The sequence below is a fragment of the Carlito syrichta genome, unplaced genomic scaffold (assembly GCF_000164805.1).
Source record: "Carlito syrichta isolate Samal-C Ts95f unplaced genomic scaffold, Tarsius_syrichta-2.0.1 Scaffold28710, whole genome shotgun sequence".
NCBI lineage: Eukaryota > Metazoa > Chordata > Mammalia > Primates > Tarsiidae > Carlito > Carlito syrichta.
Window position 1 is genome coordinate 15,884 of NW_006972806.1, and position 23,590 is coordinate 39,473.

A 23,590-nucleotide genomic window follows, 5' to 3' on the forward strand; every position below is an offset into this window, starting at 1 on the left:
TGCAAAATTATCTCTCCAGCTAGACAGGTTTTTTTTTTTTTTTTGAGTTGGAGTCTCACTCTGTCACCCAGACTGGAGTGCAGTGGCCGCTTCCGGCCATCACAGCCTCGCCCTGCTGGGCTCCGGCGATCCTTCCGCCTCAGCCTTCCAAGTAGCTGGAACTACAGGCGCGCACTACCACACCCGGCTAATTTTTTGATTTCTTGTAGAGATGAGGTCTCGCCAAGTTGCCCAGGCGGGTCTCGAACCCGCGGGCTCAGGCAATCCACTCACCTCGGCCTCCCAAAGCGCTGGGATTACAAGCTGAGCCACCGAGCCTGGCCAACAGGTTTTAATGTACAACTCTCACTTAGTGATATAGTAAAAATATAATTCCTACTAAATGAAAAATGTTCTCAAAGTTCATTTATTTAAAAGAGAATAATTTCCCCCCAAGAACTTTCTGTTGATTTGCAGTGAAAAAAAATTAATTCAAAGACTAGGGGTGTATAAAGTAAGAATTTGTGCAATAACTCTCACTCTTGGCCTTGGGATTAGAATTCTTAGCACAGACCAGGGATTACATTTACATTCCATCACCAGCTCCGGAACCCCAAGCTGTGGTCGTGGAGAGGGTAGCTGGGGAGGCTTCTGGCCCCACTCAATGGGAGCCTGGGGAACAATCTCTACTCAGTTGTCCTCGGAGAAAGAGAAGGTGTCCCACGGGCTCACACTGGTGAGAGTTGTCAGTTCAGCTGTGACACATGTGATTTTCTCAGCTTGTAAGACATTATTTTGATATCTTACCAATTACTTATAGAACATGAGTCATTCACACCCTATCTGTCGCAAGAGTATATCCCAAAGCTGCCATTTTCTGGAAGTGATCCACGTTGCCTGTTTGTACATGTAGCTCAAGAAGTAAAAACAAACAAACAAACAAAAAGGTTTGGCGATTAAACTCTGTTTCATTTTAACCCTTAATTCCCAGGCATTACACTGGTGTCTAACTTGGTCTCTAAGAACCCACATTTTAAAAAAGCTTTGCAAGTGTGCTCCAGGTTACTTCTAAACATGCTTGGCTAAGCTTATGTATACAAGCCACAGTTAAACTCCAGCCATGACATGTGTAGTAATCACCATAATCATTGCAGAGAAGGGTTTTAAGAAAGCACATACAAATTCTTTTCAAAGAAGGCTACAAACATAAGTTATTCAGTATTTCATTCCATAAATCAGTAACATAGAAGTCTAACTCCCTCTAATTTTTTTAACCTGAACTTTATAAAGCAATAAAAATTAGGAAACTTTGGCAATACAAAATGAGATTCTGCAGAGTTAAAGCTAAAAGTCTTTGCTGTTTCCAAGACATTCAGTTTGGAAATCCTCAAAATTCGCTTTTGGGTGTTCTGAAAAAAGGATATCCAAAAAAGTATTTGCCTTTTTGTTGCTGTCTTAAAAATTTAATTCATAAAATAGAAACATATGTTATTCAAATACCAAGCCCAAAAATCCTACTTAGAGAAAGATATGGGAGAAATTCTTTTAAATCAAAATTTTAGGCTAAGCTAAATAAATAAATAAATAAACAAAGCAATGGACGCTTTGGGTAACAGAGCCACAAATAGTAGGTGTTTGATGTTTGCATAGGTTTTAAGTTCCAAAACTACCTCTCGCATCAGACTTCTGCAATCTTGAAACTTGGTCTTCCCATCTGCCATGTGGCAGAAGTTTCAGTGGGGTTTCTGTGGAAGAGGAGGAGGAGAAGGAAGTGGGGGGAGAAAGAGGAGGGAGAAAAGGAGAAGAGGAAGATGAGGAGGGGATGAGGAAGAGGAAAAGGAATAATTGGTTTTTAAAGAAAGAGATTTTGGGGGTGGGCCTCCCCCACGCCAGCCTCCCAGCCATCCTCATGTCCTCAATTCCTCCTCACTGCTGAGGGGCTCCTTTTGGTCCTTGAAATGTTTGAAGTGTTGGGATTCGGATTGCCCACAGCTGTTCTGCTCTGAACGGATTCACTCCATGTAATTAGTCGAAGTCTTGACCCTTGGCTGGTGGCGGACTGCGGGAGAGCCTGGGTGGGAGTTGTCAGAGGGATGGACGGACCAGGGAAAGTTGTGGTTTCTTCTTCCCCAGCCTCCTGGGTCCTTCTCGGAGGGTCCCTCAAGAAACCGAGCACAGGCTCTTGGGACTTCCTGTCACCTCCATGCTCCAGCTCCCTACCTGGCCTTTGTCCTCCCTCCACAGCTAGGAGGTCTCACGACCTGCCAACCCCTTGCCTGTCTCTTCCCCGCCGGGCCAGAGCAGGTGCACGCCTGGGCCTCACACCCTGGCCTTTGCAGCAGGACCACTTCTTCCCTGCCAGCCTTATCTTCCAGCTGCTGGGACCATAGCCTGGAAGATCACTGGCCTGGAAGGCCAGTGGTGCTAAGGAACCTTTGTTTCATCCTGTATTTTTAACCTTATTCTCAGCAGTGGGAGAAAGTGAGCAGAGATAGGGGCATTGCCATCCTGGCCAGGGCTCAAGAAGGCCACCACCACTTCTTGATCAAGTCTCCTCTCTGAGTCACATCTGGCTAGTTTCCAGAGTGCACCCTCCTCATGTTCTTCTAATGCTCCTGGGGGAAAGCAGGCCAGGACAGCCACCCCAATTTTATAGAGGCAGACAACCAAGCCCAGAGAACTCTGGGAGTGTGAGACCTCCAACTTTGCTCTCCTTTTTTCAAGATTGATTGAAATGGCTATTCAGGGGCCCTTGAGGTTGTACATAAATTTTATGATAGATTTTTCTATTTCTACAAAAAAAAAAAAGTCATCAGGATTTGGATACGAATTATATTGAATCTGTAGGTTGCTTTGGGTAGTATTGGCATATAGGAGAATGAGATATAATAAAGGATAACAAATTAAATCAGGGATGCATGATGTAATTTCTGGTTTCATTACTTGGGTTGGGCCATGCTTTTAATTCTGAGAACTCTAAGTCTAAAAAGTGACAAGCTGACCTAAATTAATTGTTCCAAAATTCCTGGACCTGTGTCACTAGGTGTCTGAAGATACACCCTGTTCCTTTCTCCTCCTCTTTATCTCTCCCTCACTACTTCTTTTTCAACTGTCCACAATGTATTAATGGAGCATGGCACATTTTATGATTTTATGTATGTAATTGATTTTTGCCATCCACATGAGGAATTATCATTGTGTCCCTTGGGGGAAAAAATGTTGAAAATTCATCTCACAGATACACAATAATCGGCTGTATATTAATGGGTATATTGATCTAAAATGTATCACTATGATCAGAGAACGTTGATGACAGACCCAGTGTCACGTCTTGTGGAATTTTCTTGTATGTGCTGTTCTTTCACATTAACCTGGTATTTTATGATGATTGAAAAATCGAAGTAGCAGCTGTGTCTGTTTTCTTTTAGGTGCTTGCCCAGCTACTGTGAACATGGGGGTGAGTGTTCCCAGTCGTGGGAAACCTTCTCCTGCGACTGTCGGGGCACAGGCTACACAGGCGAGACCTGCCATTCCTGTAAGCTTCACGCCTCATTGTTCTCATTTCTATTAGGATGTCTTTGTCATTTCATTTTCATTACTTGTTTATATGGATCTGCATATTTGCAATCATGCAAATACATCAGAAGAGGTATTTTAGCACCCAATTAATTTCTAGTTTATTTTTAATCCACCCCATTTAACACAAGGATGTTGAGGCAGTACACAGAAATATGTAGCACTAAGTAGGGTCGAGAAAAGAAAAGAAACTGGCAAGCAGTGGGAAAACAAGTATAAAGGAATGAGATATCATCGAGGGAAAAATTAAATTAAGTCAAGAATGCACGATGTCACTTCTTGGTCCACTACTTGAGTTGGGCCACACTTTTAATTCTGAGAATTCTTTCAGTCCAAGAAAGGTGGGAAAACAACCAGTTGGTAGACTCTCGGTGTTAAATTTAATACAAATTAAAGATTAAAAAATAACGAACTGAGAATGATACACGGTAAGCTAGAAAGTCCAGCACCTTTAAGGCCTTGTACAACAGTGATTTTCTTTGATGGTGGTGATGATTGGAAAGTGAATCATTCCAAAAGTCTACCTCTGTTGAGCACTTAAATATGCCTGTTCACTTCTAATGCTTTTTGTATATTAACTCATTTAACCCTAAAGTAGCTCTAGGAAAAAAGTACCATTGCTGTCTTCATTGCAGAGGTGAGGGCAAGAAGAGGTTAAGCAATGAGCCCCCAATATGTCAGTGACACAATGAGTACTGAGCTACTAAAGTTAGCTCCAGAGCCTTCGCTCCAGGACCATGGACCTGCAGAATCAAAACCACTTGGGAGCTTGTTACAAATAAAGAGTCTCAGGCCTCACTCAAAACTGCCGAATTGGAATCCTTGGGGAGGGGACCCAGGGGTCTGATGTAACCCACCTTCCACATGCTCCTGATGTGCATTAAAGTCTGAGAAACACATCTAAGGGAGGATGCAGTCTAACATTTCTACACTGTCTCTTCTATATTAAATATCATCTGTCTTTACCGAAAAACCATCCTCGTCCTCTGTATATTTTAAAGACCATTTTATTTATTTTATTTTATTTTAAAGCTGTGGGTACAATTCAGATTTAGGCATACAAGTGGCCATCGTACAGGTGAAGCTTGGGCCTCCATTTGGTCCCCACTTACCTGGTTTGAGATCAGGTGCCCTTGTTGATGCTCTGTGCCCCTCCCCCACCCAGGCAGCGTCGCAACCACCAATCCCTTTCTGATTGTATTATGGTAAACCTTCAGGGGCTGCTTTTGAGTGAGAACATGTGGCACTCAGCTCTTCGTTTCTGTGATAGGTCACTGAGTATTATAGACTCTAAATCCATCCAAGTTGCTGCAAAGTCCATAATTTTGTCCTCCTTTATGGCTGCGTAATATTCCATCGTGTATATGTACCACACTTAAAAAAAATCCAGTCCAGTTTCGATGGGCAGCATGATTGGGTCCATGTTTTTGCCATTGTGAATAGTACTGCAATAAACATGCATGTGACGCATGTGTAGGTATCTTTTTTGTAGAGTGATTTAAGTTCCTCCAGGTATATTCCCAGAAGGGGGATTGCTGGGTTGTATGGACGATCAGTTTCTAGGGTCTTTTAGGAATCATCACGCTGTTTTCCGTAGAGGTGGCACTAGTTTGCATTCTCACCAACAGTGCAGAGGTGTTCCCTTTTCTCCGCATCCTCACCAGTATTTGTTGTTTTTTGTTTTATTAATGATGCCATGCCATTTTATTGACCTGTAATTTATTAACAATTAGAACATGACAGGATCCTGAAAAGCCTATTTTTTTTTCCTTTTGGTTTTTGTCTTTTGTTTTAGCTTTTAAGATTTTCTTCTTTTTGTGTATCTCTACTGACATTTGTGAGCAACCTCTCCTTAGGAACTATTTTCCTCATTCCTAGATCTTCAAAGAAATGGAGTAAGATGCAAAGTTCTCACTGACTTGCTCATGTTAAGGTCCTACTTAAAACTTTCAAGAACTCTTCCATGTGACTAATCAGATTTTCACAAAAACTACAGGAGCGAGGCAGAGTGTTGAATTTTAAACTGCAAACGAGACTAGATAAGAACCCTGTACTTCTAGCTTTCAGGTTCTAGAAATGATCTGAGCAAAAGAGGAGACAGTCCATGGTCAGCTCTTTTACAGATTACAGTGTCAAGTATGATCTTAATACTGGAAGGCTTTCTATTTCTAAAGTCATCCTACTTTTTCTAGGAGTTGAGTTGCCTCTAAAACCAGAGGCAGAATATCTTGGTAAAATCACTTAGTAAAGGACCAGATCCTTTACTTCTGTGTATTTTCCACCCCCCAAACATAGTATCTTACACACAGCAGATGCTGAATCCTATGTGTTGCTCAATAATTCCTTTATACCCTCCTCCATACCAAGCATCGTCTCTTAGATATTGCCTTTAATGAATGAACCAAGTTAGTGCATGGTTATTCGATGGAATTAGAGTATAATTGCAAACAATTCTGAGAGAAAATATTAGGTGATTGAAGAAAGGAATCATCTCAAATGTCAAGCTAATCTAATACTTATGTTGGCTGTTTTGTGGTTTTCAGATAGATACTCTAACTAAAGGTAGAATTTTGCCAAGCCCATAGTCATTGACCATAAGACTAGACTGCTGCACCTTGCTAAATAAGTTATTTTTGTTTTGGACAATAATGCAATTAATAATACATACATACATTATCATTTAAAAAGTCAAACAATTTACATAAAACAAAAGTTATCCTAATTACCCTCCTCAATATTTGTTCTCCATCCAAACATACCCTGCACCAAAAGCTAACCATTCTTATTCATGAGTAAAACCTGCCAGATATTTATAAATCTGTGTATCTACTTAAATAAATAAACACACCGAAAGCAAAGACAATAAAGAATGACAGAAAAGCAATCCATTCTACTTACATTTTCACCTACCACATTTGTTAAGGGGTCCCCACTGATTTGGGGCAATTTACTGTGGAATAATTCTTGTTTGGTTGTTGGCCACATTAACCTTAAGGTTGCTTAGTTGTAAGATTTTTTTTTTCTTGCGAAGAAACGAGTTTTTAAATCTATTTTATGAAATGAGAGAAAGATAATTCCCATATCCTTCCTTGCGTTTTGCCTTAAGTGTGTAAAAACACAGTGAATATTTATGAAAGTAAATGTAGATAGTGTGGTCAAATTAAAAATGTCCTCTGATGGTGGCGTAAAGGTATTCCCTTCCCTTTCCCATATGACCATTTCTTTTCCCTTAAATTTCATCTGTTTACTCTATTCAGAGCCTTGTGGGTGGAGATGCCAAAATGGGATGAGGCAGGCAAGGCTGCTAGGTAGGGCTCCAGTGAGAGAGTTCGACAAAGCCTCCCACAAGTGGCTTCTCTCAGGAGCTGTTAGCATCCTTTCACTCTTCTAGGTGGGTGCTTGCCTGCCAGCCAGCAGGGTCTTGCTGCTCTTTCTTTTAAACGTATCCTGGAGATCAACAGTGTCCATCACCTGCCGATGTTAATTCCGTCCCTTGTGCTTGGTAAAACATTTACTGGCAGACATGAAAATGTTCGATTATGTCAGAATAAATTAACATTATACAGGGACATCTCTCAAAAAACACTCTCTCTGCTGTTTTGAATTTCAATTACCTTGAAATGTCATTTGCAAAATACGTTTGTTTTTTAAACTTTAATTATTTTTTAATGAAGAGAAGTTGCTGGCTTATAAGTTATATTTATCGCTTTAAAATGTTCATTTGTAGTTTGCTTTTAAGCAAAGGGTATAATGACTGCATAATTTAAAGGTACTTCACAGCATGCTTATTGAATAATACCAGATTATTTAGGTAGGCTAAAACTAATGTACTTCAGATATTCAGTTATTACAGGTAGAATGAGGATTTCATCCTTAATTATAGCATTTAATTCTGAAATATAGTTGCCATGAATTTGAATAGAACTGTGTCTCAGCATCATGTGGAACTCAGATTCACAGGTTTCCATACCATATCTCTTCAAACCTTTTGCATTGTATTTCAGAATTTTTATGCTTTCTTGCCTAAAAGCAAAAGGAGAGCATTTATGTATAGAAAATAAAATCTCTAGACATTGCCAAAGGACTTTTTGTTGAAGATGATATCACATTCCCATTGTAAACACATCTTCCATTTTTAAACACCAATATACTATTTTCTTCTTCCTCAAAATAGAAATACACGGTATATCAAATATTTATCCAGAACCTAACAACATCTAACATTTAAGTTCATTTTGACTAGGTAATTTCCTTCTCCTTTGTTAATAAAAACACATTTAATTTTTAAAATGCCATTTTCTTCTTTCATCTAATCAAATACAATGCCATACACATTGATAAGAAATGACAATGGTTAATACTTATCAAATGTCTGTAATTCAGCAATGGAAATTTTTTGAACATGAATTTAAAATATTGAGGACTCCATTCTGTTTTTGACGGATGGTGTTCCTCGGTGTTCCTCTCCAGCTGTCTATGAACGGTCTTGCGAAGCCCACAAATACCAAGGGAATCCTTCAGGGCTCTACTATGTTGATGCAGACGGAAGTGGCCCCCTGGGACCGTTCCTTGTGTACTGCAATATGACAGGTACGTGAATAACCTTTAGATGCGTCTGTCTGCTGTTTTTATATACAATCAGAATAAACCAAGGTGAAATTTACCTAGTTGGCAGCATTATTGAAGCCCGCAGTTTGACAGTTACATGCTTGCTGAGTAGAAGTATTAAACATGTATTTGTTAATTTTGTTGTCAACAACATTTTCTTGTAATTCTGGTTTACCTGGGTTGGATTCTAGGCAAGACTTTGTGTCGTGCCAGAGTACACTGTTTGTTATACATCTATTCACACGCATCATGATGAAATACAAAGCTGTGATTCTGTGATTTACATATTCTTTAAATTTAAAAAGACAAAGTTCTTTGAAAATGCTAAGAAATAATATACAGAGTGCCAAAAAATGTATACACAATTTAAGAAAAGAGAAAGCTGTATGAAAATTGTAATAGTCAATATATTCCAATAACACAAGATGAATACAAGTCATGTTTGACTTCTGCATTTCTAAGAGGTACTCAAACTTGTTACCATCAGCATCCAGACACTTCAGAAAAGTATTTCAAAAAGTGTAATACATAGATAACATCTCTTAAAATGTGTATACACTTTTTGGCACTCCCAGGATATATGTTAATTTTTTTTTCTGAGGAATTAAGATTTATTGAGAGAATAGGAAAGATCCCAGAGCAGGAGGGAACTGAAGGGGTTGCTTATGGTAATGTTTTATGCACATCTTGTTTGTTTTTGATTTTTGGGTTTTTTTTTTTTGAGTTGGAGTCTCACTCTGTCGCCCAGACTGGAGTGCAGTGGCCGCTCCTGGCCACCGCAGCCTGGACCTGCTGGGCTCCGGCGATCCTTCCACCTCAGCCTTCCAAGTAGCCGGAATTACAGGCATGCGCTACCACGCCCGGCTGATTTTTTTGATTTATTGTAGAGATGAGGTCTCGCTGCCCAGGCGGGTCTCGAACCCACGGGCTCAGGCAATCCACTTACCTCAGCCTCCCAAAGGCGCGGGATTACAGGCTAAGCCACCGAACCCGGCTTACGCACATCTTAATTTGGTTATCTGTGTGTACTGCAAAGAAATTTGATTCTTTGATTATTTGATATCTTAAAACCACTCCTAGTTTAGATATTATTACAAATAAACACAGCTTGACTGTAGAAGATTACAGTAAAATGCTTCTTGGATATTTAAATTTTTACAGAAATGTGTTGTCACTGAGCTCTTCCAACTCTCCAGAAAGTAGAAATCTGGAATTTGTAGTACTCATTCATTGTGAGGAAAGTTCTCATTCTTTGTGAAGAAAGGCCCTCACGTTTCATAAATTTGGACAGGATTAATGGGTCTGCAGGAAGACCCAAGGAAAAAGAAAACAGACAACTGAGAGTACCTGGGCATTAAAAATGCGTGAACAAAGATTGCCAAAGAATATTAAAACTTCACAGGGGAAGTTCAGAAAACTCAGAGTCACCTATACAGCAAAGTACTGAAGAGAAAGAAATACATGTCCTGCCAAGGAATACCCTTTATCTTCAAAATCCCCTGAATCAAACAATCCAGCTAACGTGAGGAACCCCTTCTCACACATTTTTCTTACATGACTGAAGACCTCTTTAAAGTACTTTTACCCAGTTCATCATGCCCTGCTATTAAGAAAAATCCCAGGGCAAAAAACACAGTTGGAAGAGACAAAGCAAGCACAGAACCAGACTCAGATAGTCAGGGATGTTGGAATGATCAGACCTGGAATTTAAACAACGATGGTTAACATAGTAAGGGGACCAATAAGGAAAGTAGATAGCATGAAAGAACAGATGAACAATGCAAGCAGAGAGATGGAAATGCTCAGAGAGAAGTAAAAGAAATTCTAGAGATAAAAAACACTGTAATAGAAATGAAGAATGACTTTAATGAGTGCATTAGTAGACTGGACATAGTTGAGGAAAGAATCTCTAAGTTTGAATAGAGACTCAGTAAAACTTTTCAAAACTGAGAAGCAAAAGAGGAAAAAATAAAACAAAGCTCTGAAAAGCAAAAAAAACCCCAAAAAACAAACCAACCCAGAACACAATATCTGAAAAGAGTGGTACAACTATAAAAGGTTGTACACATAAAGGGAATTCTAGAAGAAAGAGAAAGAAATAGAAGCAATATTTAAAACAATAATGACTGAAAGTTTCCACAGATTAATATCAGACACCAAACCACAGATCCAAGAAGTTCAGAGAAGCTAAGATAGGGTAAATACCAAAAAAACTACGCCTGGGCATATACACTCAAACTGTAGAAATCAAAGGAAAAGAGAAAATCTTGAAAGTAATCAGAAGAAAAGTGGGGACCAAAATGAAACCCAAACTTTATCTGTATAATGACCATTTGTATACCTAACCCTGAATTGCACCCCCATCTTTAAACTAAAATTAAACCAGCAACAAAAATAAATCAGAAGAAAATAACACCTGATCTACAGAGGAGCAAAGATAAATTTTAAATTTTACAGTTGACTTCAGAAACCATGTAAGCAGGAGCGGAGTGAGCTGTTTAAAGTGTTGAAAGAAAAATAAGAATACCAACTTAGAATTCTGTACCCTGCGAAATTACCCTTAAAAAGTAAACAAATGCTTTCTTCAACAAATAAAAGATTCAATTCTCCAAAAATTAATGCATATACTCCTAAAAACAGGACATCACAGATCTTACTTTATTTTCCTTCCTGGATACATGGGAATGGGATCCCAGATGTTGTGGGATCTCATATGATAGATTGAGAACATTTTATTATTTAAATACAGATAATCCCAAATTTATAAGGATCCCACTCATAATTCTTCAACTTTACAATGTGGAAATAATACACTTTCAAGTAGAGACTGTATTTTGAGTACCCACACAATCATTCTTTTTTAGAGTTTCAGTACAGTATCCAATAACTCGTATGAAGCATTCAATACTTTATTATAAACTAGGCATTGTGTTACATGATGTTTGCCCAACTGTGGGTTAATGTAGGTTCTGAGCACAAAGTAGGTTAGGCTAAGCTGTGACATCCAGCAGGCTAGGTGTATTAAATGCATTTTCTACTGATATTCTCAGCTTACTGTGAGTTTATTAGATACAACCCCAGCATAATTGAGGAGCATTTGTACTGCTAATCCCAATCAAATTACGATGTTAAATAAGTGTAGTTTTATAAATTAGAGATGTATTTGCACTACAGGGAGAAGAAGAAGACTCAACCAGTAGCCTCCCTTGCTATGGGCCAATGACACAGGCTTTAGTGAGTAGAACACACATTTTGTGTCTGACTCAACCACACCTCTGGAACCCTTGTACGGACTGCTTGAAGTGTTTACTTCTTCATAAATATGATATAGGAGGTCCATCAGATGCCAAGATCCTTTCTAGCTCCAATATGCTTACAATCTATTAAAATAAATTCTGAACAATTAGAGAAGCATGACAATTGTCTATGCCCTTTCTTGGTTTTTTGGTTTTTGTTTTGTTTTTGTTTTTAACTACTGATATCATAAGGAGTAGTGACTTCAGTGGAATTTTATAAACACAAACACATATCTCATAATGTCTCTAGATTACTAGGCTACTCTTCAGGAAAACAGTTTTACAGATTTATTCTCAACACTTCCTTTCTCAGTATTGAGGATGTTTTCCATTATTACATTTTGACCATGCATGACTGCAAATCTATCATGCTGACTGCCAGCCCATGCGAGCTACTCAGGACCATCATTTCTCTCCCACTGCACTGCAAACCATGAACACATGACAAAAAAATGGCACATGACTGATCACCCTCATGCCCAGTTTATATTCTAGAAGTTTCCTCTATGTTTGATTCAGTTGATAGATGAGACTTGAGCGTAAGCGCACAGTAGCTGATATGGAAGGAGTAATGCCAGGTTTTTACATTTTTTGGATTAAAAAAAGCTTAGTTGGAACATTATTAAGACAAGAACCCGTGAAACTGAAACTGCTGTGGGAACTTAGAGCCTTCTTTAGTGAGAACAGAAAATTGAGTTCATTATTTAAATTTGCAGATTCTCTCTTGACTCGCTGCTCTTTTGTGGCTGTTACCCCTTTGCTCTCCGGGGCCTCTATGACGGTGCAGTGGGAGAGAAATGACAGTCCTGAGTCCAGGAGCACTGCTGGTTTTCTTGCCCTTCCTAACTTGGATCTTGCCCTTTTCTTGCCCTTCCTAACTTGTTGTTTTGATATGTTAGAGTGTGCGTGCGACAGTAAGGAGGTGAAATTGGCATCATGCACTTGTAGCGGCCAAGTCATTAAAAATCCTGAGATGTGATGGATGGGAGGGTCATTTCTCAATGTAAAGCCCGTCACATTGTTTTGACTCTTCATTCTTAAAAAGAAAATATATATTATATATATATAGATAGAGATAGAGATATCTCCATACGCATGCGTCCCATTCTCTCCAGTTTAAAAACATTTTAATGTAAAATGTCCTTTACACTGAATATATCTTCTTAGAGACTAAAGGAGCAGACAGCTCCAAAATGGAAGGTGACTTCAAGTCAGCTTCTACCCACTGAATCACAGGTATTTATGCAGCTGGGTGATGTTTAACACTCCAGGCAAGAGGGTCGTTGTTGAGACAGTAAAAACACAAAGTGTGTTTTTTCCTGTATAAAATTGTGGAGTTGTTGTGTTTATTTCATCAAAACAAATTAAGTAATCAAAGGGACAGGAATACATCAGCAATTAGGCCAGCAGGAAGTCAGACGTCCAGGGTTAACCCCTGGAAGAGATACTCAAGGCCTGTGGTTCTTCAGTGCTCCGTCACTGACGGAGAGGCTGACACAATTTAACAATTTTATTTTAATAGAGCCACTTTCTATTCTATTCCATGAGTATGTGGGTCACATCATCCTAAAATGTATCTTTTATACGTGTATTTGACAATGCGAGAAACGTATGCACATCCAGATGAGAAAAATACAGATGATTTTTTAAAAGATAAGTGTACACGCGGTAAGTTTGGCCTCATGCTTGGGTTGATGTGCAAAATGGTGTCAAAAACTAGAAAGTAATTGCTGATGTCAGATACTTTTAGCTATGATGTCACAGAAGTTTAATCATTAGTTTCCACAAAATAATTTCTCTCAGAGGTCGAGTTCAGATGATGGTGTTATGCACATCCACGCCCGCCCCTGCACTTGCTGCAAGCATGCTGCAATACAAATTTCAATTAAAAACTTGATTCAAATAAAAGAGGCTTCGCCTCAGCGCTTTGAAAGGTCAAGGCTAGGGAGGCTTTCTTGAGGTTCGAGACCAGCCAGGGCAACCTTGCAGACACCCTGTCTACAAAAAAAATAAAAATAAATTATGAGCGTGCACAGTGGCAACTGCCTGCGGTCCCAGCGACTCGGTTGGCTGAGGCAGGAGGACCCGTCGAGGCCAGGAGTTAAAGGCTGCGGTGAGCTATGATCGCGCCACCACCTTCCATCCTGGGCAGCAGAGTGAGACCACATCTCTGAAATGAAAAAATTTAAGAAAATGAAAATTTAAGAAAAGGAAAAAATTTAAGAAGAATGTGAAAAATTTCAGAAGACCGTGAAACAATGCTTGCGCTCTTTGCACCTTCCTGCCGACCTCTGCAGCCCCATGACCACCTTTCTCCCCTTTCTGCCCCACAGACGCCGCGTGGACCGTGATGCAGCATGGCGGCCCCGTCGCGGTGACCGTCCGGGGCGCACCCCGTGGGGTCCCACGCTCTGCGGCCTCCTTCGCCTACGCGGCGGGCACGGGGCAGCTCCGGGCCGCGGTGGGCCTGGCTGAGCACTGTGAGCAGAGGCTGGCGCTGCGCTGCGGGACTGCGCAGCCCCCGGACTCGCCAGGTACGTGGGGAGGCACATGGTCCGGGAAGAGGCCAAGGTCACCCACAGGGGCTGAGGTCAACGCCCTCACCTCACTGTGGTCCCTTCCAGCTCTCAGCTGGACAAAGAGCCACTTCCTGGCAGCTGGTCGATGTTCAGTGTGTTCACGTGTAGGGCTTGGGACATGTTTTTTTTTTTTTTTAATCAAGAAAAAGTTTGCTAATAACCTGATGACTTCATCTTCTATTCGCAGGAAGGAGGTGATGGCTGTATAGGGTGGGCTGGGGCTAACCCAGTTCTTCCCAAAAACCAGAGAGGAACATAAGCTCCCTTTGCTCTTTTCAAAGTCTGCCTCCGAATCTACTGGGACATTTTGGTTTTCTTAGATGCCCTTTCCATGCCAGGATGTCACTGTTTGTTCCTCAGCCCTATCACCCCCTCTTTGGGAGTGGATGAAATAATTACTGGAGTTATTCCAAGATTTTTTCAGTGGGTCTTACATTTTTCTCAAGTTATACCTTGAGAAATGTGTCTCTTAATCTCCATAAATCCAAGTAATCTTTAGGAGGCGTCTACTGACATCATAAACCCCATTCGCTGAAGTCAAAGGGAGACTCGTTCTCCCTCCTTCAGGAATTCGCACCGTCCCTTACAGAACTCCCCACTGCTCCCGACACAGGTGCCGTATGGTTTATTAAAGTACTTTATTATTAATAATAACTAAATCCTGAAGTTTGCCTTTCATTTTTTGAAACTGAGCAACCAAAAATAGTATAGGTATGTAGCATGGTAACGTTACTCTTAACTTTCAATCTTAAATTGTCAACCCCAAATCTTCTGCTAAGCTGAAAAGTAGTGTGTGACTCTCACCTGATGGTGGGTCATGCAGAACCTCTAACTGATACCAGCACTGCCTTTCCTAATCTGCGTCTCTCCCGGCCCATCAGCTCCTAAAATATGCCAGGCCATGCTCTTCCCCATGCCAGAAGTATCCTGCCACTTCCTCCACCTGGATGGCCTCCCCACGGCCTTTCACACTCTTGAGTCTTACCCATGGTGCTAGACCTGTGCAGTCACCCATTGGTTCCCTTCTCAGAATGATCTGTCCCTTCTTTGCCTATTAGCCATTTGGGTCAGGTAGAAAGTGCAATGGACTTGTTTCATTTCCAAGTTTAACGCTGAAATGCAAAGTCTGTCACTCAGCAGCTGTAGACATTAAAGTACTTGCTTAATCTTTCTCAGACTCAGTTTCCTCTTCAGTGAAATGGGCCCCAGAGTACTGAGCTCATGGGGTTTTCTACATGTTGGGGACCCTTCCAAAAGAGTGGAATTATCTTTTTGGAGGGCGGGGCTCTTGTAGTACATTTGGTATTTGCTCCTCCAGATCAAACCCCCAAACAGTTTTTATCTGGAAGTTTTGAGAAGGTTGCATCACAATTTGTGGAAGAAATTGTGGCAAACAAGTGACTGGTTCTTCCACCATGACAACGCACCTGCCCACACCAAGCTGAGTGCTCAGCAGTTTTTGGCCACAGTGGCATGACCCCTGTGCCCCATATCCTCCTTATTCATCCAATCTCACCCAGAGCAACTCTTTTTGTTTGTTTCCCTGGAAGAAAGACGTCCTCAAAGGGAAACATTTTGCCAATGTAGGAAGGATGAAGCAAAACACAGCAGGAGCACTAAAAGGCATCAAAATTGATGAGTTCAAAAACTGTTTTGAGGAGTGGAAAAACATTTTGATAGGTGTATCGCATCAAATGGAGAGTACGATTGAAAGTGAAAAGCATGTGAGTTTGTAAAACGACTTAAACAAAATAGCGTTCCTTTTCTATGCATGCTCCATATGCAGACATTCCTTGTTTGCATGTCTTATGGCTACCATGGCAAAGTTGCCCTGGGGAATTTTAAATATAAACTTAATTTAAACAGACATCTAAGATGGACCTAATATTTCCAGGAGCTCCTAATTAGGGCAAAGAGGAAAGCTTTGCTTTGCTAGTGGACACAGGTCAGAAGAAACTTTAATTTTATACTTTGTTACACTATAAAATGAAGCAATGTCTGATTCTGTAATTGCAATGATGGCCGTGTCCTATATTCAGAAATTGTGATTTAATTGGTCTGGAGGATAGCCCGGGCTTTGGAATTTTTGAAAGGATTCCCAGGTGAACTTTTGGAAACAACTGGGCTAGGAGCTAAAATAATTGAAGAAATGGAATATTCTACTCTAGTCATTGACAATTTTCCTATTTCTTCCTTTTCAAAAATAGAATATATTTCTTCTTTATGATTTCCTTATTTTAAAAATTTAACATTTTTGAAATGTTGAGATAGTGGTGTGTGTGTGTATATACTTGTATATACACTTGTGAAAAATAAGAGCGAGCACTAGAGTTACCCAGTTTCCCCTATGGTAAGTAACGTCTTGTAGAACTATAGCACAATAGCACAACCAGGATACTGATAGATACAGTCAAGATACACAATGTTTCCATCAGCAGGAGAGTCAGTCCCTCACATTGTCCCAGAATGGTCACATCTACTGCCCTTCCCCCTTACCAGTCGGTAACCCCTAGCAACCACTCATCTGTTCCCTGTTTCTATGTTGCTGTTTTTTAAGTTAAAGAATGTTATGTCCATGGAATCATAGAGCATGCACCCTTTGCCACTGATTTTTTTCACTCAGCATAATCTCATAAATCCCCTATAAATTTATTTCCATCATTGTGTGTATCAATAACATATTACTTGTTATTGCTGAGTAGTAATCAGTGGTGTGGATGTACCACAGTTTAACTCCTCAGTGAAAGGTATCTGGGTTGTTTACAGTGTCTGGTCAATTTTGAACAAAGCTTTAATGAGCATTCATGCACAAGTTTTGCATGAACATAAATGGCCATTTCTCTGGAATAAATGCCAGTCGCATATTTAGTTTTATTAAAAACTGTCAAACTGTTTCCTAGAGTGGCTGTACCATTTCCACCAATAGTGTATGAGGATTTCATTTCTTTCACATCCTCATTAACATTTGGTGATGCTTACATTTTTTAATTTTAGCTATTTTATTTTGGCTTAGCTGTATTTTTTATATTAGCTATTTTAGTTAATCATGCATACTCTATGATTCCATTGACATAGCATTTTTCAAATTAAAAAAAAGAGAGTAGTAATGTGTAGCAAAGTCTTTATTGTAGTTTTAATTTTCATCTTCTTGATGTCTAATAATATTGATTGTCTTTTCATATGCTTATTTTTCATCTGCATATCCTTTTCAGTGAAGTGTCTATACATGGCTTTTTTTTTTTTTTTTTCCATTTTCTAATTGGAGTGTTTGGCTTTTTTTGGCTTTTTGGGGGGTCTTTTTGCCTTTTTGCTGTTGAGTTTTTAGTTTTTATATATTCTAAATACGAGTACTTTGTTGAATATGTGATTTGTAGATTTTTTCCCAGCTCGGTAACTTGTCTATTCATTCTCTTAACTGGGTGTTTTGTAACGAAAACATTTTAATTTTAGTGAGGTCCAATTTATCATTTTTTATTTTTATAGATTGAGCATTTGATGTCAATTCTAAAAATTCTTTGCCTAACCCTAAATCTCAAAAAGTTTCCATTTTTTTCCTAAAATTGTTATAGCTTTATGTATTGTTTTTAACTCCATGCTCCATTTTGGGATAATTTTTGTATAAGATGTGAGAATTAGGTCAAGATTCTCATGGTCTCTCTCCTCTCCTCCTTTCTTCTTCTCCTCCTCCTCCTCCTCCTCCTCCTTCTCCTCTCTCTCTCTCTCTCTCTCTCTCTCTCTCTTGAATGTCCAGTTGCTCCAGAACCATTTGTCACAAAGGCTGTCCTTCCTACATTGAATTGTATTTTCAACATTGTCAAACATCAGTTAGACATATTTGTATGGGACCATTTCTACATTATTACATGTTCCATTAACCTACACCTCTCCACCAATACAACACTGTCCTGAACGCTGTAGCTGTATAGCAGGGGAGAGTTATTCATCCCACTTTATTCTTCTTTTTCAATATTACGTAATTCTGTAACTAGTGCTATTTCATATGCATTTTATAATAAACTTATGTCTACAGAAACCTTGCTAGGTTTTTGATAGGAATTACACTAAATCTAATGGTTCAATTTAGAAAAAATTGATATCTTTACTATGTTTAGTCTTTCATTCCGTGAATATTTATGTCTTTCCATTTATTTGGATCTTTGATTTCTTGATTCAGTATTTTGTAATTTTTAGCATATAGATACTATATATGGTTTGTAAGTACATCTGACCTTTTTTTTTTTGACTGAGTATAAGTGGTACTGTGTTTTAAACTTCTGATTACATGTGCTTGTTGTTAAAATATAGACATATGATAGCTTTATGTATGTTAATCTTATATTCTCTTACCTTCATTTGGTTTTGTACATTTCTTGGGATTTTCTTTGTAAGAAATCATATCATCTGCAAATAGGGGCAGCATTATTTGTTCTTTGTCAATCTGCATGCATTTAATTTCTTTTTCTTACCTTATTGCAGTGGTTAGACTTCCAGTACTATGTTGAAATAGAGTGATAAAGGTGAACTTCTTTCCTTGTTCTCTGTCTTAGGAGTAAAACATTTATTCTTTCAACATTAGACACTAAGCCGGGCTCAGTGGCTCAGCCTGTAATCCCCACACTTTGGGAGGCCGAGGTGAGTGGATTGCCTGAGCCCATGGGTTCGAGACCCGCTTGGGCAGCTTGGTGAGACCTCATCTCTACAATAAATCAAAAAAATTAGGCGGGTGTGGTAGCGCGCACCTTTAGTTCCAGCTACTTGGAAGGCTGAGGAAGGATCACCAGAGCCCAGCAGGTCGAGGCTGCAGTGACCGGAAGTGGCCACTGCACTCCAGTCTGGGTGATAGAGTGAGACTCCAACTCAAAAAAAAAAAAAAAACATTAGACATTATGTCAGCTGCTCTTGATTATATTGAGGTAGTTTCATTCTATTTCTAGTTTACTGATAATTTTTATTAATAATGTATAGTTTAGCAAATGCCTTTTATGTATGAATTGATATTATCATATTATGTTTCTTTTGCCTGAAGAAATCGTTGGAACCAAGAAAATTTTTTTCAGGAGTCTAAAATTATGAATTTTTTCCTCATAATGAATTTAAGTCTACTTAAATTGCCTATTTCATGTTGAGTGAATTGTGGTACTTTATGCTATTTGAGGAATTGATACATTAATCTAAATTGTCAAATATATTTGTGTAGAATTGTTTAGAGTATTTCCTTATTGTCCTTTTAATTTCTGTATCATCTGAAGTGATATCCACTTATATTTCTCATGCTTGTAGTTTGTGTCATCTGTTTTTTGTCTTAGTCAAATTATTGATTCTTTCTACTGTATTTCTGTTTAATATTGTATTGATGTCTGCTCTTGTCTTGGTTATTTCCTTCCTTCTGCTTGTGTGGGTTAATTTTACTCTTCTTTTTTCAGCTTCCAGAGGTAAGAACTTTAGGTGATTGATTTTAGGACTTTCCTCTTTCTTAAAGTAAGCATTTAATGATAAAAATGTCTCTATCAGTGCTGTTTTAGCTTCATTTTACATATTAAGATATGTCTTATTTTCATTTGGTTTGAAAAATTTTTTTTAAATTTCTTTAAAGTATCCTCTTTGACCCATAGATTAGTTTGAAGAATGTTTTTTTTTTAAATTTCTAAGTACTTAAAGATTTTCCTGATGTCTTTCTGGTGTTTATTTCTAGCTTGGTTCCATTCTGCTTAGAGAATATACTCTGCTGGATTTCAATTTTTATAAATATGCTGAGGTTGGTTTATGCCTCAGGGCATATCTGTCTTTGTGAATGCTTCGTGAGTGCTTGAAAAAAATGTATGTTCATATCTTCTATATCATGGCTGATTTTTTATATAGTAATTCTATCAGTTGCTGAGGAGGGAGTTTTGAAATCTCTTCTATAACTATATATATATGTCCATTTCTTCACAATTTTTAATTAATAGACTTTATATTTTTAAACAACTTTAAGTTTACATAAAAATTGAGCATAAAATGCAGGAATCATAAGATTTTTTTCTTTAATGTGTTGATGTGATAGATCATATTAATTAATTTTCAAATGTTAAGGGCATACCTGAAATAAATCCCATTTGGTTGTGGTGTGTTACTCTTTTTATACACTGTTGGATCCAATTTTTTTTTTTTTTTTTTGAGTTGGAGGCTCACTCTGTTGCCCAGACTGGAGTGCAGTGGCCGCTCCCGGCCACCGCAGCCTCGACCTGCTGGGCTCCGCCTCAAGCCTTCCAAGTAGCTGGAACTACAGGAGTGCGCTACCACGCCCGGCTGATTTTTGATTTATTGTAGAGATGAAGTCTCGCCAAGTTGTCCAGGCGGGTCTCGAACCCACGGGCTCAGACAATCCACTCACCTCAGCCTCCCAAAGGCGCAGGATTACAGGCTGAGCCACCGAACCCGGCTATTGTTGAATCCAACTTGCTAATGTTTAGTTGGTGATTGTGCCATCAATGTGGAGATATTGACTTTCAGTTTCCTTTTTTTATGATATATTTCCTGATTTTGCTAATAGAGTAATGCTGGCCCATGAAATAAGTTAGGAAGCTGTCACTCTGCCTCTATTTCCTGGAATAGATTGTGAAGAATTGATATCATTTATTTATGAAATGCTTGGTAGAATTCACTAGAAAAATCATTTGGGCCAGGTTCCTTCTATTTGGGAAAGTTATTAATTTGGTGTTCAATTTATTTAAAGCTGTAAGCTGTATTAGTTTTCTATGGCTGCCAAAACAAAACTGAGTAGTTTAAAACAGCAGAAATGTATTTGTCTTAAAGTTCTGGAAAATAGAAGAGCAAAATTAGGGTGTAGCCAGGGCTGTGATTTCTCTGAAACTTGTAACTTTTGTTGATTAGCTGCCAATCTTTGGCATTCCTTGATTTGTAGATTAGTCACTTCAATCCCCTGTCTTCACATGGTGTTCTTTCTGTGTATTTTCCCAGCTTCTTCATTCTCTGTGTCTGTCTTTTGTCCAAATTTCCCTTATTGGATTGGCCCACCTTATGACCTCATTTTAATTTAATTATCTCTGATAATAACATATTTCCAAATAAGGTCATATTCCAAAGTGACAGTAATTAAGACTTCAGTATAGCTTTTGGGGGGAGACACGGTTCAACCTATAACATAACATAGACCTATTCAGATGATCTGTTTATCCTTGAGTGAGTTTTATTATATTGTGTCTTTCAAGTAGTTTTTCCATTTTATGTCAGTTTAAAATTTACGGGCACAGGGTTGTTCATAATATCCCTTGATTATTTTTTTAATATCCATGGGATTCAAGAGTCCATCTTTCATTTCTGATATTAGTTAATTTATATTTTCTATTGTGGGTAGCCTGGCTTGAGATTTATCAAATTTATTGATATTAAAAAAAAAATTTGAATTTATTTGTTTTCTTCATTGATTTCCTGTTTTCAATTTCACTGCTTTCTGCTGTAATTCTTATTTCTTTTATTTTTAATTTAATTTGCCTTGTATTTGGTTTCCTAAGGTGAAAGCGTAGATTTCTAATTTTAGATCTTTCTCCTTTTTTATAATAAGCTTCTAAGGCTATAAATTCCCTATAAGCAATGAGTCCACTCCATATCAGAAATTTTGATAAGTTGTATTTTTATTTTCATTTAGTTAAAAATATATATTTTTTCTCTTGAGACTTCTTTGACCATGTTTTATTATTTAGAAGTGTGTTTTTGAATTTCCAGAGATTTGGGGGATATTCTAGCTATCTTTATGTTATTGATTATTACTTTAATTCCATTCTGATCTGAGTGCATACTTTGCATAATTTATAGCCTTTTAAATTTGTTACAGTGTCTTATGGCCCAGAATGTAGTCTAGCCTAGTGAATTGTGCAGGTGTACTTGAGAATAATGTGCATTCTGTGGTGGTTGAATGAAGTACTCTATAAATGTCAATTAGATTCTGTTGATTGATGTGCTGTTCAGTTCAAATTAATTCCTAATGATTTTCTGCCTGCTGTATCTGTCAATTACTGATAAAGGGGTGTTGAAATCTCCAGTGACACTAGTGGATTTGTCTCTTTGTCCTTGCAGTTCTGTTTCTTGCTCACGTATTTTGACTTTTCTGTTGTTAGGTACATACATATTAAGTATTGTTATGTCTTCTTAAAGAATTGACCTCTTAATAATTGTGTAATGCCCTTCTTTGTCCTTGAAATTTTCCTTTGCTCTGAAGTCAGCTTTGTCTGAAATTAATATAGCTATTCTGGCTTCCTTTTAATTAACATTAGCATGGTATTTCTTTCTCCATCCCTTTACTATAAATCTATGTTATTTTACATTAAAAGAGGATTTGGGAAGACAATATATTTTGGGATCTTGTTTCGTTTTCTCCCACTCTGACATTCTCTGTCTTTCAATTGGTATATTTAGATCATTCACATTTAAAGTGATTATTGATACCTGGATTGACATTTATCATATTGTAAGTCTCTTTTATGTCACTTTTGTTTTTTTAATTTCTCTCTCATTTTTTTCTTTTCTGACTTTAATTAAACATTTGATATGACTCCATTTTGTCTCTTCTCCTATCATATTAATGATACTTTTTTTTTATTGTTTTAGCAGTTGCCCTTGAGTGTGAAATATATATTATAACGAATCCACTTTCAAATAACACTATTGCACTTCACTGTTAGTACAGGCACTTTATTTTGAATTATTTCCAGTTCTCCTGTCTCATTCCTTATTACATTGCTGTCATTCACCTCACTTATCCATAAGCTGTAATTACCCAATACGTTGTTGTTATTATTATTTTTACTATTAACCTGTTACATCAATTAAGAAAAAGACAAAAGATTTTATTTTACCTTCATTTACTTTTTCTCTAATAATCAACCTTTTAATGTAGCTCTGAGCTTCTGACTTACATCATTTTTCCTCTCTCTGAGGAACTTATTTTAACATACCATGCAAGGCAGGTCTACTGGCAACAAATTACCTCAATTTTTGTTTATCTAAGGACTTTGTTTCTACTTTACTATTTAGAATTTTTTTTCTGGATATAGAACTCTAAATCAGTGTTTGTTTTCTCTCAACACTTTCAGTATTTCACTCCACTCTCCTCTTTCTTGTGTGATTTCTTAAAAGAAATCGTATGTAACTCATCTTGTTTCTCTGTAGGTAAGGTGTTTTATTTTACTCTGCTTCCTTTCTAGACTTTCTTAGTCTTTGACTTTCTTCATTTGAGATATGACTAGCCTAGGTCTAAATTTTTTTTTGTATTTATCCTGCTTGGTGTTCTCTGAGATTCCTAGACAAGTGGTTTAATGACTTGTTAATTTTGCAAAATTCTCAACGGTTATTATGTCAAATATTTATTCTGTTTCTCCCTCTTTTGCTTCTCCTTCTGGTATTTCCATTCAATGTTACACACGTTACACCTTTTGAAATGTCCTGCAGATCTCGGATATGTGACTTATCACAGCCTTAGAGTGAAATGTGGAATCTTTACTTACATGTATGTGCTTTCTCCTTCTCACTTCCAAATTTCATTGCCTTGATTAT

The 23,590-nt window shown here is 38.1% G+C and overlaps 1 protein-coding gene across 1 annotated transcript in view; it reads left to right on the forward strand.

Annotated features, from left to right (window-relative positions):
* The window catches only part of LOC103271083 (contactin-associated protein-like 3), a gene marked incomplete at both ends in the record, with an annotated part of 78,739 nt that overhangs the window by 15,515 nt on the left and 39,634 nt on the right, over positions 1-23,590 (forward strand). Inside the window, 3 exons of the mRNA XM_021716139.1 lie at positions 3,408-3,514; positions 8,026-8,145; positions 13,793-13,993. Coding sequence (XP_021571814.1) covers positions 3,408-3,514; positions 8,026-8,145; positions 13,793-13,993 — 428 coding nt within the window. The remainder of the gene's footprint in view (positions 1-3,407; positions 3,515-8,025; positions 8,146-13,792; positions 13,994-23,590) is intronic.